Source organism: Megalops cyprinoides, chromosome 7, assembly GCF_013368585.1.
Source record: "Megalops cyprinoides isolate fMegCyp1 chromosome 7, fMegCyp1.pri, whole genome shotgun sequence".
Classification (NCBI taxonomy): domain Eukaryota; kingdom Metazoa; phylum Chordata; class Actinopteri; order Elopiformes; family Megalopidae; genus Megalops; species Megalops cyprinoides.
The window spans coordinates 19,030,847-19,048,833 of record NC_050589.1 but is presented as its reverse complement, the minus strand read 5'-3'; the positions used below and the strand labels follow the sequence as shown (position 1 = coordinate 19,048,833).

Sequence of the window (17,987 nt, the reverse complement as noted above, 5' to 3'; positions counted from 1 at the left end):
GATCTGGGATATCAGTAATAAAAACTGATTAGTGCATTGCTGAGGTCTGTTACCAAGTGTATGATTAACATCTGATAATATAAATAACAAGAAAAACAGGTCTGCAATCAAGCCAATAATACCCATTAAAACACCTATTTGAATATTAGACACTCCAGGAAAGATATTTTGAAGTACAAACTGACAAGAAACATCAACAAGTGGACAGACAAGAAAATGATATAACCAGCTGACTCAGGGAAAATAAATACCTTTTCTGGCCTCATTAACACTACGTTGCTCTGAGAATGCCCTTACAATGTCTACAAAACACAACCTCACAAACCTTTCTATATTTCAACCCACAGAATCGTCCCTGCAAAAGCAAAAAGCATTTATATTTCTGAAATCTCATGCTCCATCATTTGTTGGTACATTCACTTCGAAGGCCATGTCTTCTAAAAAATTAGTTATTAACAGTTCCATAATTTATTTACTAATCTTATATCACTATTTTCCCAGAAACAACTGCTGCATAATTATTTGCCTTTCCATTATTTGACACATAGAAATGTATAATATAAATGTTGCTTCAAATTAATGTTAAGTTCTGTGGAAATAAAATCAATAACCATTGAAAAGGCAATTATACCAAGCTCTCAACAGGCAGAACATCACACAGGTTTGGGTGGATGAAAAAGGAGCCCCTCAAGCATGGATCCTAATAATCAACCAGTTCTGTTAGAGAGCACGCTCGCAGACAATCTGCAGCTCACTGGAAATGACAGCAGATAAGAAAATCATCATTATAATAATCACGAGGGAGCCAATCTCACTAAACACGTCATCCACAGAATAGGGTAAACACTCCACAGTTCGGGGAGTGTGTGTTTTCTGACAGAAGGGATGAGATAAAGGCCTCGTCTGCTGTCACACGTACGCTTCCCTGGGAGTGCCAGCGGAACCTGAGGGGTTGGGGGGGGGAGGGTAGCTGTTGCTCTGGCAGGTTAATTACCTGACGCCTTTTCCAGCTCCCCGCAGTGTCTGAAATGAGATCAGCCTTCTGTAATGAACGCCAGCGAGCAGGAGGAAATCAAGGCTGCGGGCGGCGCATCTGCCTGGCCTGCTCAGCCACCGCGACGGAGCACAGAGACGCGCGGCTCATGCTGCCAGCAGAACTTCCCCACACGGGTGTGGGAACAGCATGGGGCGGGAGGGTGGGGGGAGGGGGAGAGGCTGGGGGAAACAATGGCCTTGTGGGTTGCTCTGTTGAAAATCCATACAATTACACTGAACTACACCCCGTGCATGACTAGCACCTCATGCAATTTGTAAGTGCATTGTGCACCACTGCACAAAACAAAACAATGCTGCAAAAGAACGCATCAACACCAGCAGATGGTAAAGTTAGAAACTTTACCACAAAGGAACCAACACAGCGCAAGCATCCGTTCCTGGTCTGTACTGCGTCTTGTGAGAATGAAATCTGCTAATAAATCCAGGTCATTTAGCCTGTTTTAATCCACTTGCTTTGAGAGGAGTGAGTGCCGCCTTTGAGTAGAGGGGACCTCCACTGCTGCCCCACAAGTGCTTCACTGATCTGTGCTTTGGCACATTCCCGCCTGTGTTCAGTACTGAGCTTGTCTCATTCCTGAGTTTGATGGGGGTCATTGATTTCCTCCCTCTTCTGGCCTTGTTGATTGTACCCCTCTGGCTACCCTGCAGGACACAGTGGCTATACGGGATTAGATTCAAGAGCACAGATGTAATTAGCCTTAGAAGCAGTCAGATCACAGAGGTGGTGGGGGGGGCGGGGGCTGGCTTCATTTGCCGGACCCATACCCCCTCACCACCGGCCGTTACCAAGATTCACACCACTAATTTTTAATGCTATGGAAACCAATTACATCAAAACAAGCACAAGCCTTACATGTGCAACACGTTTCTACAGGTTTTGAACCAGGACCAAGAAAGAGTTTTAGACACAAAGAGATAAAAGAGATATGATCACCTTGCTAAGATAAGGACCCAAGTCCCTGCCAAAGGAATAAATCATGAACTTGTCATGACTCTGTGAGGTGACATCACCTTCTGTGGCCTATTCACATGTTGGTCTGAGCGCTGGCACATGTGGCCTTTTTGCCTCAATAACTTCGTGAAAGGGATACATGAACTTTGACACAAATTGTGTGGGTTTAATCTGCATTTATATTTAATTCTCCCCAGCATGCTCCTTTTGAAGTTGAACATAAAACAGAAGGGTTTTATTATGTGCCATAAATACCTTTCCAGAGAGGCACTGATGTCTAAACCAGACGCATTTTCATTTCTTTACTATTGGGAAACACGTAACACCCACTTTACTGTAGTAACTTGCTCCAATCTTTTACAGCAAGAAAAAGTACAGTATACTGCTTCCTCCGTTTTCTTTATTTCTTTGTATCCCCTGGCACAGTGGTAAGTGGAAATTGAACAAACACCAGTATAAATCACCATGCCCTCCATTACCTCCCCTCAATGATGGGTGCTGTGCTCTGGCTCAAAGCCAGATATCAGACACTATACACTTCAGTGAAACCATCAAACACGCTTATGACTCACACTCCATACACCAACATTACTCCTATTCATGGTGTTTCATGGAGGAGACACAGATGGGGTGAAAAATGGTGGAAAAGCCAGGTGCTGTTTCTTTAGGTACACTAAGGAAGTAGAGAATGTCAATTTCACCTCCCCACAGCCAAACTCACAGTCACAGGTATTACTATGTCATCCTCTAATCAGATACTGAAAAATGCTGACAGCCATTCATCTCCCAGCCCTACCTAATGATTTCACCTCCTCCAAATCAGGACCTGTCCTCTTCAGCTGTCCAGGACTGGGCATGCTTTCTTACAAGTCCCAAAGGAGGGCATAGGGGAAGGTGTGTGTGTGTGTGTGTGTGTGTGTGTGTGTGTGTGTGTGTGTGTGTGCGCGCGCGCATGCCTGCATGTGTGTGCGTGCGTGTGTATGAGTGAGAGAGAGAGAGAGAGAGAGAGAGAGAGAGAGAGGGATAAAGAAAGAGGGGGTAGAAAGAGATACACAATAAAAAAAAATAACAGCAGGCTTCCAGGCTCTTGTCTTGACACAAACACAAACTTTTCCTGCCAATGGCTACCTGCATTCTGCAGGGAGAGGCATAGGCGTGCAACTGTGCTAATAAAACTGCAGAATAATATTACAACAAGACAATGAAGTCAAGGGCAGAAAGTGTTGCCTGGAGGAAGCAGGGTCTGCTTTATTTTCAAAATCCCACAGCAATATCAGCAGTCACACACACACACACACACACACACACACACACGCACGCACGCACACACACACACACGCAAACATAAATGCACAGAATGTCACAGAATGTGTATTACAAGGATAGAAGAACTTTATTTAGAATTAAGAATTTATTATACGTGGTTGTGTGTCTATGCTTGTGTCTGCAACAGGAATATACAAATGTATAAATTATTTTGTAAAGTGTAAAGTAAGTGTGACTATTAATATACCATTTAATGACATTCGACTAAACAGAATGACAATACTCCACTCGACTAAATTGGAAGACGATTTTCAAAACCCCGCTGATATCATCATCAATTGCATGAGAAAGAAGCCTATTTGAGTCAACTCCTGATGTCATGTTTGTTGGTGGAGACATAGGCTGTTAACTGCTAATGGACTAATATGTTCATTCCTATTAGTAATGATAGTTAACATTGTTTATATACAAGTATGCTTCAGAAAGAAGTGCCATCTCAGAGAAATGATTCAGGGAAGATACAAGTTTGAGGTTAAGCCATGCTGACAGTTTTAAATATTGATTCTGCTTGTAAACTGTGCTTAAAGTGACTCTGAAAAGCCATTTTTGAGCCTGTTGCCTTTTTTAAAATATCCTATTTAACATTCATTTAAATAATTTTGGGGGGAACATTCTATTTTTCCTACAGGTTTTTCAAACCTTTATACTATGAAGTGTAATGGCCAGCTTTGTCACTGTGTGTGTGTGCGCAGGAGGACTGGATACTGTGTTTGCAGCTCGTATAAACTGGAAGACACTGCTCCCTTTCTTGTTGCTTAACTGAAATTGGCTGGAACAACTCTCGTTTTCCTGGGGTGGTTTCAGCACTGAGAGAGGCAAAATAAAACTCCAGCCTCAGGAAAAGGAGTTTTCTCAGATTTCCAATGGCCAGACATGGTCAGACCATCAATGTGAAATGCTAAGGATGAGGTAAAAACGAGTATCTGTTTTTCATCTGTCCTGAGCTTCTGTGTATCCAAGTGGAATAAATGAATTCCAGAAAGTAGTCAACGCTCACTGCATATTCATTCTCATAACTGGCCTGACCTTTTTCTTCGATCTCCCACTCGCCTCGTTATCTCACCTAAATGTATTATTTATAAGGAGCCAATGTGTAAGTTGGAGGGAGAGAGACAGTGGTAAAGCATACAAAGCTTTAACTTTATCTCCCCATTTACAGGACAGACACATAAAGAGGCATAGGAAAAAAAAATATAAAAAGCTAGAAACAAAACAGATGAAGGACACTGAGAGTGAGACACTACAGGTGTGTTCCATCTTGTGTCCTCTGAGGCTTTAATTGAGCAATAAAATACCATGAGAAACAGATGGTCAAGGCGCATTTCTGGGTGCACTCATTAAGTCAACACTTACTAATGGGAAAATTAAAGGTGGTCATTAACTTCGTCAGAGACAACAAAATTAAGTATTTCTATAAATGCTGCAGCAGACAAAGCGTTTCTGCCGGCGTCCCTTTGAGTATTAAACATTCATTTATCCTGCGCAATCTTTTCTTCAGAATAAACCCTAATCAATTGAGACTTTTTTTTCCCGAATGACCCACTTTGGTGGAGTAGTGAGCAGGAAGGCTCTTAGTATGGGCTGAGGAATGTTAATGCCTCGGGCTCTGATCTTTTCTTTCTCTTTGCAGCCCTAGCTTCTACCGCACACAGCAGGCTGGGAACCACCCTGGTATCGGCCTCAGCGAAGAGCCCGACTTCTTAACTCTCCCAGCTAATCTGCCGCTTCCTGACACCGCTTCAAACACGCAAACCCTCCACGGAAGCAACGCTATCACGATAAACCAACGTGCTCCCCAGAGGAGTCAGTGCCGGCATTGATGGACGCATTGTTTGATGATATCGTCCCTGTACTGTCAGCGATGGAAAATCCTCTTTTTGCTTTTGTGGGATACTTCCCGTTGGGCACAACTTTTAACGGGCTTAGTAAGTACTGATCCTGCATACAACTAACAAAAGATAATGGGGACAAATACAGCCCCCACCACCCTCCCACCCTCCCACCCAAAAAAAATCCATCTCTTTCTGTCTATTGAGCATGGTTCCCAGGGTGACAGTGAAAATGCAGTTGGACAATACCACTGACAAGCCTCTACAGGGGGAGACTCAGAGAGGGGCCTGGGTTAGAATGTCGCCACATAGAGCTACTTGTGAGGAGTGGAGCAGCTACCTATTGGATGACTAATCCCTTCCAGTCAACCAAAGGCCTGTAACTGCTTGACTGTGGCGTGAGACAGAGAATGTGGAGCTGCAAGGGGCAAACACACCCTCGCCCCCCCTCCTCACATTCCGCTCCCACATACCGCAACACCGGGGGCTCCAATTGAGCAACTTCTACCTAAGAAGAGTTAGTCATTGAAGGGGCAGGACAGGAAAATTAACATTCAGAGAGCCTTCCAGCAGTTTTTGGATCACCCATCAGCAGGGGATATTTTTTTCCCTGTCGTTGATAATGTTGTCATATGTTGTTGATGGGAATGTCAAGCAAAAGCATGATTCAAAGCCAGACAATGGTATGGAAGAATTAATGTCAACAGGGCTGCATTCAAACAGAACTATCGCAGACTCTGAACCAGCAAATGGCAGAGGACAATTGATTTCATGAGAAGGAATGAATCAAACATCAATTACTGGTGGTACGGGATTATACTCAGTGAGAGGCCAACAAATCTTATTTATTTATTTTTTTATATTTTATCTGACATGGTATTGCAGGAAAATTTATAGGGCTTTGATATTGCTTTCTGATTAAAGTGTTTTAGTGACCTGACAGTGACTCGCAAAGTGCAATTCACTGGGGCGAAACAAAAACCAATCAATTTTTTATCAAGTGCAAGTTCAAAACAAGCCCCTACAAGGTGTACGGAAAAAAAAGATCATGAAATCAGTCACTGCACCCCTACGATTCCTATAACTGAAAAGCAGTGCTCTCTACAATTCAAAACTGAGTAGATTCTCATCACCCCTATATCAGTTGTAACTGTATAACTAGTTTGCTTCACTGACTGTATTCTTACTGCACCTAGATTGTTATGGAATAAGATACCTGCACCAAGCCTTCCCTGTGACAGTCTCTCCTTGTACTGCTTATGGCAGTGCCTGTGTTTTCCGGCTGTGTGCTGCCCCCTGCAAGCCTGACTCAGGCCTGAAACTGTGAACGTCCATGTAGTGGCTTAACGCTGCAGTGCTTGTGCCATTATTTTGACTAAGATGGTGCCTGTGTTTGCTGGTGATGTTGTGCTTGTTCTGTGTGACTGCCTTGAAAATGGCCTCTGTGTTAATATATTAATATTGCACCTGTGTGATCTTGTGTGGCTGTCTGTTTGATTCTGCCCATGTGTTTAATATTGAACGAATCCCAGTGGTAAGACTGACTGTGTCGAGGCAGAGCCTGTGCTGAGCCTGTCCCCGTGTCGAAGCTGTGTTCGCAGGTGCTCTGCAGGCAGGGCATACTCACAGCGATGAGGATCTGGAAGGCGCTGTGCAGGACCTCGATGTACTGGTACTCCAGCAGGCAGCCCATGACGGAAATGTAGGACTGGCTATCCAGGCTGCGCATGCCCGTGGCGGGCATCTCCCTCCGCACGCACCCCGGCCCGTGCTCGCTCCACCATGAGTGGTGCGCAGAGATGTTGAAGGTCAGCAGGTCGCTCTCCTGTAACGGCACAGAGGGACCCCCAACTTCACAACCTCGCAAAAGCGGCCGATGCCAGCATTCATTATTAATACACACTTACACGCTCCTGCCTCTGGAGCTCACCCTGCCTCCACACACGGATGTGTGCACACACAACGACAAACACACACATCAACGAACACACAGGTAAGCAAAAATTCATGAACACACACATACGTACACTCTGACTCAGAGGCAAAGTTCGGTGGGATATTTAATTTGAAGAGTTATGATTTGATTTGATTGATTCCCTTCCTTCCTAGGTTCCAGCTGGAGCGCTGGCTCTGTGGCTAAGGTCATTATCTCCACATAACTCCTGAAAAAGAAGGCTGCATCAAACAGCCCGGCCCCTTGGGTCGAAATGCAGGGCTCCGCTTTGTGCGCCGACCCTGAGCAGCGGACAGATCCATACCTTTTTACCGGGGCACATAAATTGACTGTTGCATCCAGGGTCTGTGTGTGGATTTCAGGGTTGCTGAACCAAAGTAAACACATCCTCCAGGCCTCCCAAACTCTGTTTTCTCTCCCTGCAATCTGATTAGAGGGCAACTGAGTCTCCTCACCAAACGGGGCGCGGGGGAGAGAGGGAGGGGGGACTGGGGTGGTAGTGCAGAGGCTCTGTCAGCCGAGATGATACTGGCAATGCTCCAGGCCCAGCGTCTGGCCCGGTGAATCAATACAGCGACACGGGGAGCTGTCAGTGCTGATAGCATATTAAACACATTCATCCAGCATGACTGACGGCTCCCTCCCCCCCAGCCCTATGGCGGGGTCCACCCGGCAGACCCGACCGCAGCGCACGCTCACAACAGCACATTCCCTCAGAGGTGAAAACTTTCAAAAAATCATTCCGATTCGGCCCGAGGAGTGTGGACTCTGGGCTGGGTCGCTGTCGGCCTGCAGGTGGGTTGCCTTCAAGGTCTCAGAACAGTGTCAATAAAGCCCAGCTGAGGTGAGAAACTGCCAATCCTCTTCAACCAGATGAACAGTAGGAGAAGAGGAGGGAGGAAGAAAGAAAGAGAAGGACAGAGAGAGAAAAGAAAGAGAGAGAGGGTGACAGAGAAAAGAGGGTGCTGAGAGAGAGAGTAAATACTTAGATGAAGAGAGAAAAAGAACTGAGCAAATGAGAAAGACAGATCGTGAGAGAAAGAGCAGAGTCAACACCTCAATGCACCAGCTAACAGATGCCTGGGAAATTACATATGATCTATGGGGACACTGGCTGTCAGACGATGTTTGGCAGGGGGAGATCTGGGCTGTGTGGCTAGGCAGAGGGGGACAGGCATCCAGTAGAGGGCTCGGTAAATAATTAGGCATGAGGAGCACAGCTGCCATTGCTCCGCCTGCATTAACCCAACAGATGGACACAGCTTGGATTCACCTTAATGCATATGGTGGGCGGGAAGAGAGCTGGCTAATGGAGGCGGCATACACAATCACAGGAGGGAGTCACCATTACAGTGCACTGGTTCTACCCCCCAGAACAAAAGAGATGTAGCATTTAATGTATGGGAAAAGAAATGACAAGGGGTTCCATTCTCACTCTCAATTCAAACGCATTAGCCTACTGTCTCACCCCCAGTTCTGACCCAAATGAAGTTTTGTTCATTCTTCTGTAGGCTCTAATTTAAGGCATTTGCACTAGCGAGGGGTGGGATACGGAGGTGAGGTGGAGACCAAGGGGGTACTGGGTATGAGATTAAGAGGGCTAGAATACAGGAGGAAAAGATGTAATTATTGAGAAGGCGGAGGAGAATTAGAGGAGAGCTGGGTTAGAGGGGTGAGGTGGAGAGGGATGCAGTACAGAAGGGGAGGGGTAGAGAAGCTTGGGACAGAGAGTGATGGGGTTGACAAGGCTGGAGTATATCTTGGAAAAAGACAGAGGAGTGTGATATGCTGATTGAATTGGGCGAACGAATACAAGGGCTCCCTCTTCTCATCACGCATCATCACACAGTGCTGGGAGAAGCCAGTAACCCATTTCCTTACAGCAACAATTTACATTATCACAATTGCTTTTCTGTGTCGGGCGTTTCAAAGAGCTCAAGAGCTCCGTGACAAGGCCATTGTGATTCATGGCAGACTCCGTTATGCTAGATAAAATCTGACTGACAGAGAAGGAGATGCAGGCTCAATGCTGCACTGCACACTGACATGTGCGGCATATGTGACGCCTCCCCCACAGATCACACTACGAGACCAGATCTAATCCCTGTAACATTTTCTCTGGAACACATTCAGCGCAAGGCCTACTGTGCGCAAACTGTGCAGTATTACCTACAGTACCACCGTGTCAAACATACATCAAACAACTGGACCTCATAGTAGCATCCTTTCCTGCAGATGGTTTTACCCCCCGAAATAATTATAACTCCCTTTCAGTGACACAATGAAGAAGCAAAGGACATAATTTCAGCAGACACCATTTTAGCTACATGGCTCACAACATCAAAATAAGGCTATATGACCACGAATAAAAATGTATCAGACAGTTTTCTGTTTAAAAGAAATTCTTGCCCCTGTCTAGAGAGCTGGCTGGTGATGTCTGGGAGAAGGCAGGGAAATAAATTGAACTGACAATCCTTATGCAGTTATACCCTAAAACACCACATTGAACATAAGTAAAGTAAGTAGTGGTAGTAAGATTTTCCTATTAGTTTGTCCATAGCCAAATCTGTGCATCTGAGCATGACTGACAGCACTGAGGGGGGAACAATGGAAGGAGTGATGAGTTGGAGGTAATGTGTGAAGAGGATCAAGGGATGGCAGAAGACACTAGGGCATCCACTCCTCACCTCGCCAGGATTAACGGTCATCTAATCCCCTAAGAAGGATCTCCAGAGCTTTAAACTATGAAATGAACAAAGAATTCCAGTTGCCAGGGTAGCTAGGTGGATAGCCTGAGTTCCAAAATGCTTTGTGCCCTATTCCCACAAGAGTGGCACTGACCTAGAGACCAGGAATTAAAAGGAAAAGATGAGTTATGAAAAGGACTGAGTATGTCTGCAGGTAACACCATCAATTTCCTCAAGCAGAACTATGCAAATTGTAACAAAAAGATTTCTCTTACGTCAGGGACATGATACTTGTGAGGCCCCTGGTTTCCACCAGCATTCAACTCTTTTGCAAATTCACCCTAATTTCAGCTTGTACTGCTCTTCACAGACTGCAATTAAGGCTTTTCTGATGCTTTAAAGGCTTTCATTTCTCCGCATGTTGATACAGTGACAACACACCTTACAGAAAAATCTGTGTAAAAGATATTACTGTCTCATCAGTTATGTATTCATCTTATCGATGGAATTCCTAATTAAGAGAAAAAACACACAAGCACACAACTCACTCCATCTGTAGCATTCATGCTGTATTGCCTGTGTATGAGGCCTGTGTGCTTTTTGCCTCTGTTAGTGGATTTTTCCTTGGTGGCAGTAAAAGGATGAAGGACTTGATTATGACCCCTGGATCATCACTGTTTGGGAGTGAGAAGAACCCAGCAGAGCGTGACAGTCCCCGAGCATTCAATAAACCTGTTGATGAGTTACAGCCCTGGCCACAGCCCTTGACCCGTGAATGTGCGTGTGCACATCTGAATACATTCTTCACCCTTGACAAGATTCACAGAGGAGAGCTTAGCATGTCCACTATATTTCTGAACTCATATTTGTAGAATCTGAGAGGGATGCTGTACAAAGTAAAGCCGTGACGTATTCACAATGGCACTCATGGCCATGATGTACCCTTGGGTAAGGTACTTAACTCAAATTGCCTCAGTGAATATCCAGCTGCACAAATGGATAACATGTTAAAAGAAATTAGAAATGATGTCACTCTGGATAAGAGCCACTGCCAAGCAAATGTAATGTAACATATTCCTTAGAGACAAAGAGAAAAAAGAACTCAGTGAAAGCACCCATATGTATGTGCTCAGTTGGGAATTTCACTCTGTCATATGTACCGTAATGAACATCCCTGTAGCCACTTTCCACCTTTATGCCCTGTGGAAAAAAAGCTTATTTTTTCCTGAGCGATGGCAGTCAGTCAGCTCAGCAGGTTGTACTGTGAGCTTTGAGCCTCACAGCACCTGTACCCCCCCTGCCCCCCCCCCCCCCCCCCCCCTCCTCTGACTTCATCGCCCTTCCATTTAGAGGACACCACACAAACAGCATGTAAATCAAACACTTTGGGGTGGCCCCCTGTGCCCAGAGCACACCGCACGCTGAGAGGAAAGTGGAAAAATTACCATAATCCCAAAAGCACTGTAACATGTGAGAGCAAACTCAGAGGCCCCTGCCTGTTTGCACATGCTCTATGACAACGCTGTGGGAGACGGTGCTGGTTGGTGTGTGTGTGTGTGTGTGTGGGGGGGGGGGGTATTGCTTGTCTTCATTTGGCTCTGTGGGTGGTGAAACCTCTGCCCCTGTGGTTCACTGTAACACAGGAATTAAGGGTAAGGTAACTCAGAAGCGGGCCTTGTGTTTCCAAAGGAACATCTAAGGTCTTGCAAAACAGACAAGGTTATTAGGTGGAGCACCACTGAATTCATTGGAGGGTCCTGATGTTTTATTTATCTCTTTCATTGACGTTCAAGCAAGAACAGGAAGCAAGGCAGACCGCTTAAAATAAAACATACTCATAGACACTCATGTCTGCACTACATATGCTCACCCACACACACACACACACACACAAAATCATTACTCATCTCAATAAATTATTCACAGAAAAAACGTGAATACCACTATTGTGGTAAATGTTAGAGTATGATAAAAGTCATAGCATTGACTCGCCAGTGGAAAACATTGTGTCTATTTGAGCGTGGACGACCAGCAAGACTGTTCCCATATAAAACAAAAGCCCTCACCTTGGAGAGACCTCCTACTTCCAGGTAGAAACAGATAATGAAGACATTCCATGCCACCCAGAGCGCTGTCCAGACAGCATACTGTAAGACAGAGAAAGACACACACACACACACACATACACACCAGTTAATCAATACTCGTGCTAAATATACATGCATCACATTGAAATGTAATGTAACAGATTTGTAGACAAAAAGCCACACATGTACTCAGTTGGCCAGACGGACACAACCAGCACCCCAAACAAATATAATAATTTAAAAGTTCACATTCTTGAAACTATAAGGTATTGTATATTATATATATATTATATATATATATATATATTCTTGTAACTGTAATCCCTTTCATTTCCCACATAATGCTATGGACATATCCCAGCAATACTATTACTAAGCAATAGTGCACCACAGTTTTCAACACTGTAACTTGATGTACCATGGTTTACCATGTGGTGGACTATCACTTCCACTAATACACAAATGCTCATGGAACTACATGCAAGAATAGGAGTTACACTGCCCCATTCTCAGCTTCTGCTAGTTGATTAATGTCTTGTAGGGAATGGTTAAACACACATCCTCCAGGGTAATAGCAAGTGAGTAAGGTAATAGCAACTGAAAAAACGTGAGGGTATTAACGAATAAAAAACCATCAGAGGCCATTTACTGCTGGTGATAGCAGTTCATCGTACATTTTAATAAGCTCCCTCTAAAGTTTAAGCGGGCAGGCACATCCAATGTCTGACTGCGTGCACTAATGAGGCCTTGTTGTTCACAACAGAAAATGAAGGAGGACCATTGTTCCTTAATCCTCAGCATCATTAGCCAATTACAACTAATTAGAATGCCTTCAAAAATAAATAAGTATATTATTGCTGCCTGCTCCCTTTGAGGGGTGTTCCAGTGACTTTGAAGATGAACTTGTACATACTTTAATAAAGATGTACTTCCTTCCAAAATCTGGCACATAGCTCTAGAGAATAAGTGAGGATTATAAACAGCTGTGTTTGCAAAATTCTAATTGTGAAAATTAATTAGAATACTCATTCAAAACATTTTTAAGGACTACACAGAAACTTTGAACACTTGACCTTCTGGTTATCTTTGAAGGGAAATGAGAATTATTCATAATAATGGTCTCTTGATAAATAATAAAGTATGAGACCTGGGTGGAGTATTTCAAATTCTATTGAAGTCGCTGAGATGGGCAATGGTGCAATCCAACTTTCCGCACTGATTAAATTCTGAGTTTTAACAACAGTTTCGAAAACTTGTGCACTCCTCATACTATGAAAGGTACAGTATCATCTCTAATCTCTGTTTAGAAGACAGAGGTACATAGGGTATGCGTAACAGCTCAGAATTATTGTTGGAGCAATTAAGATCAAGTCATTTAATGCTTTATGAGACAACAGCAGAGCAACTCTTGATGCTTTTAACAAGACCCTCAGGCCCAGAGCCACATGGACTAACCACTAATACCCTGTTTGGTCCTATAGCTATCGGAATTTACCTAATAACCTTGGTTATTTTTGGCCATTTAGCATTGTGTTTATTGATTATTAATCCTTGATGCTCACGTTCAGGGCAACAAGGCTGTGACCAACTGTAGAGTACAAAAGTACATTCTTTACAATCTATCCAGCTAGCAATATCTTTTGTGCCCTACTGTTTACTTCACTGTCAGTTCATGAAATTAGTTTGCACTCATGTGTCCGGTACTTGACTAAGACAACTCATCAACGGACATGCCAGTGTGATTGTACGCGCCACAGTGTTAAAGAACAGTATGACTGTATATGAATATGCACCAAAACCCCCGGCTGGCACTGAAAACTACAAGTGATCTGGGAGCAGCATGGGTTGTACTGCAGGCTTCAAGGGCTTCACCAGGCTTCACACCTGGGTGGTACACTGCTGTCATGCCCTTGAGCATTAAACTTTACCTCCGTGGCAGTGTAAGCCAATAACAGAACATTCAAGGTGTAGATATCAAGGATCTTTGCCAATGGAGTAATTCACCAGTCAGGTGTCTTCCACAGCTGGCCACTGCAGTGTGTGTGCGCTGCCCACTGCTGGAGTGGGGGCAGGTCATCAAAGGAAAGCATAACTCAGGCTGTCACCCCTCCCGGTGAGCCTGCAGAATATTGACTCTCAAACACCTACATCAGGACCCGGCAACATAAAAACTCTACAAATGAGACTCAGGAAAGTAAGGTATTAGTCCTCTGAAAGGGTGCCAAGAAGTGGGTAAAATATGCAGTGATCAGCCCTGTGAGATGCAATACCAAAAGCAATCTTGGGGCTTCATTTTCAGACACATGTAAATTACTTGGAGTGAACTTGACATTATTTTCAAGATCCAAAAAGACATAAAGGTTAAATACCTGGATATGGTCAAAAAACAGTATTAGTACCATAAAATAAAACATATAAAATGCTACTATTATCCAACTATATTTTTACCCAAACTGTTTCCAAACACAAAACCTAAACATAGATTGGAAACTCTGCCCCCATCTGTATTTAATCCTTAACCTCACAAGATTTTAAGGTGAGGAATCTGATTTACATTCAGATGGGTTTTTGGATGGGTACAAAGAGCCTAATTATATGCATTTACTGTAATTACAAATGGATTAAAAGGATTAGGATCACAAACAATGTGTCAGGAGGCCAAGAATCAGGATCTGCTTGGGTTAGGAATGAAACATGACTGAATCAGTTACTGGACCATTTCTACACAGTACTGAGGATTATACACTGTGTTCTTTAACAATTTGTTGATGCTGACACCTCTTTCATCCAGAAAACCTTGTTGAAGAAAGGTATAACTTGTGTAGTTTTCAGTTTTAACCAGTTGTATAACTCACACCAATGTCTTAATTGAATTGTTCTGCGTTTTTCCCAGTGATAATACACCAAATCATTCCCACATGTAGTAAAACATTTCAAACATGCAGAACTTCAGCTTCAAAATTCTAAACAGAAGGACCTACATTCATTATGAAAGCTTCTGTTTACTTTTTGTGTGCATGCCCAAAAGCACCTGGAGGACTGGCGTAGCCTACAGTTTCCTCGACCTCATCTTGACCCAGCTCCAAGTAGGCTAAAGTTCATGGTTGATCAATGACTGGCCTGCCTTGGGGCATCATCTCTTACATCGGCTGATGCCTGGCCACGGCAAGGTAGTGTGCTGGGAGACACAGCTGCTCAGCTGGAGCTGCTATAGCACCTCTCTCAAGCACTTCTTCATATGTGTGTGAATGCCTATTGAAGTTTACCAATACCTGGTTAAGCGGTGAGCGCACATGACAACAGCCACCTTATTTTCATTTTTAGTGGCACAGTACACAACATTGTAAATAGTTGTTTATTTGCTATCCAATTCGATTACCTTAGATGTACAATGCATGCTGTTGCTGTTACTTATAGCTTAGCATTCCTCAGGGACCAACAAAAGGGATGTGTAATATACTAGATTTACTAGGAGCTGTTTATCTGCTTTGTCCATATTCAATTAGGTTTTACTGTACACAGTATGTAAATGGATTTGTCTATGTTGATTTAATGGCTTACTTAACCACCGTGGCTGTTCTTTAAGATGATTCATCTATATCCTTGGAAAATCTGATGCCACAAGCACTCACCACCACAATGTAGCGCGGCCTGTACTGGATAGTGCCGAAGAGGCCCAGGATGACGATGATGATGTGCAAGAAGTTGGCCAGAATGGGTGCCCACTGGTATCCCAGGAAGTCAAACACCTGCCTCTCTAGTGCCACCATCTGAATGAGGAGGGAGAAAGAGGAGGGAGAAAGAGAAGGGGGGGGGGGGGCGGCGGGGGGTGAGAGAAAGATGAGAGAAAGACCTATGTGAGCAATCCTACACAATCCAAAGATATCAATTAATCTATTGCTTAGAATACTATTATTGTACTGATAATGACAAGACCAGGAGAGAAGGTTGCTTTTCATAAATACCAGGCTCTGGAACTAAACAGATTTGCAGTTAAATAAACAAGATATAAATAATTAGGTCAGAGTTTCGAAAGGAACACAACAGGTTCACCTTTGATATGAAGTTCTGGCATAAAACTCACAGGGTCTGAGCAACAACCTCATTTACAAAAATCTTTAAATTCCATGTTCAGCATTTATCATGTTTCACTGTGACCCCAGCTTGTGGAATGTAGTGAGGTGGTGCTGGTGATGACAAAAGGGCATTGTGAAATAAACAATGAGGGATTCATTCAGTCAAAAACTCAAAGTTTCCAAATCCCCTTCCAGTAGGCTTGATAATATAACAGGCTTTGCTATTAATACCTCAAGTCTAAGCCAAGGTGGTTATTAAAAATGACAACAACAAAATATAAGTACTGCTCTAAACACAACGACCACAGCAGAGAAACACATTCTGCTCCAGAAAACCAAAGTCCCACTCGCGAAATATCACGCCTATCAAATTGTTTCCGGAGTGTTCTTTCATGTCTTGTTTGATGATATTGGGACCGGGAGATAGGCCCATTAATTCAGAGGGGAGACGACCGCGCACCACGCCGACCGAACAGCTTCTGTACACCCGCCACCAGCCCTTCCCTCTCTGTTGTCTCCGCGTGGAAAATAATGAACGGTGGTCCACCTTCTGACTGAGCATCCCTATTTGCATTAATTTAATTAACATAGCTAGCGTTTCAAAACACGAGAGGGAGGGATGAGACCACGTTCCTCCGGGTGGGACAACACGCCGTTTAATTAGGACTCCGTTTGGTGAGATGGAGAGTGTCAGGAGGAAAACTGACATGTCGGCAGCGTGGAACAGTGTGATGATGGATGAGAGGAAAGGCCTGATGTAGACACACCTTGCAGCACGCAGGTGACAGGCAGCCCAGAGGGCACTGGCAACAAGCTTCTTAATGAAACAAACTGAAAAGCCTGTGAGGCACTGAGACTGATCCACAGTACTATAATAGAAACAAAATCTTCATAAGGGTAGAGCAAAGGTTGAAAATAACACCTAAGCAGGGAACAGTATTGCATGCTGGCCTTCGGGGAAAACAAGACATTCTATGGTTCAACAGCTCTGCAAAATTAAGGCATGAAAACTCTACACAGGCAGCCATGGCTCTGAGGAACCAGTTATCACTGTGGACATTGGGGAAGTTTGATAGCCAAGTGACTCATGACCAGCTTGAAGGTTTGTGTATAATCTGTGATTTCAAGAGACAACCTGGTGAACTGTAAAAACAAAGCAGTGACTGAAAAGGCTTTTGTGCTGTATACGTTTAGCCCCTGTTCTCCTTTGGACAATTAAAATCCGAACAACAACAGACAGAAATGCTTGAGAACAAGGCTGGAAGGACGGGGTTGTTGTTAATATTCAGCTAATTTGCAATGGGTTGTCAGTTGTTTCAGTGGCTTTCCAATAAATCACAGCATAGCCCATTGTGATCAACGCCATGCCTGAATGCCTGCTCAGTTAGACCTGAAAATGAGGAACAAAGATAAGAGCCTCATTGCCTATGCACACAGCCACGCTGTTAACAAGCACTGAAAAATGCCTAAGAGCTATTATAACCATTGAAAGGTGACTTGTAAGGCCACACTAAAATTCCACAATGGCAAGGTATTTCATTTAACTCACAGCCCAACTGCAGAATCCAATGTATTCCAACTCACTGCCTTGAAATACAAACAGAGTAAAGCCTGTTTGGAGGTTTCCATTTTAACACATTTTTCCTCAAATCAAACGTTGTGGCAAAACGTCCCCAGATGCTGAGGTTGTTTATGAAAAGTACACTCAAGACATGTCACAACTAGCCTTCCTCTCACAACCTACTGAGACCTTACATGTTGAACAAACATCAATCTGTCACCTTAACTAAAAGTGCCCTTTGAGGATTTTGTGAGAACTCCAATTCAGAGTACTGTAAGACATTGCATTGCACTGCTCCCCCTTGGAACAGGATTTTCTTATATTCCGCAAACTCACCCTCTCCCACATACCTCACAGTGGACTACACAGTTCGATGGCTGTCCTTTACTAGGTCTAGCCCATCCTTTACAGGATGTCAATTCTAGCCTGAAATGCAAAAACTCACCTTATAGCCTTAAA

At 43.8% G+C, this 17,987-nt stretch overlaps 1 protein-coding gene across 3 annotated transcripts in view; it reads right to left on the bottom strand.

Annotated features, from left to right (window-relative positions):
• nkain4 (sodium/potassium transporting ATPase interacting 4) overlaps window positions 1-17,987 on the bottom strand; it is a 47,325-nt gene that overhangs the window by 12,510 nt on the left and 16,828 nt on the right. For all 3 annotated transcript variants that reach the window (XM_036533326.1, XM_036533328.1, XM_036533327.1), the window contains exons 2-4: window positions 15,524-15,661; window positions 11,871-11,951; window positions 6,791-6,988 (exon numbers count right to left, since the gene is read on the bottom strand). In XM_036533326.1, coding sequence (XP_036389219.1) covers window positions 6,791-6,988; window positions 11,871-11,951; window positions 15,524-15,661 — 417 coding nt within the window. The remainder of the gene's footprint in view (window positions 1-6,790; window positions 6,989-11,870; window positions 11,952-15,523; window positions 15,662-17,987) is intronic.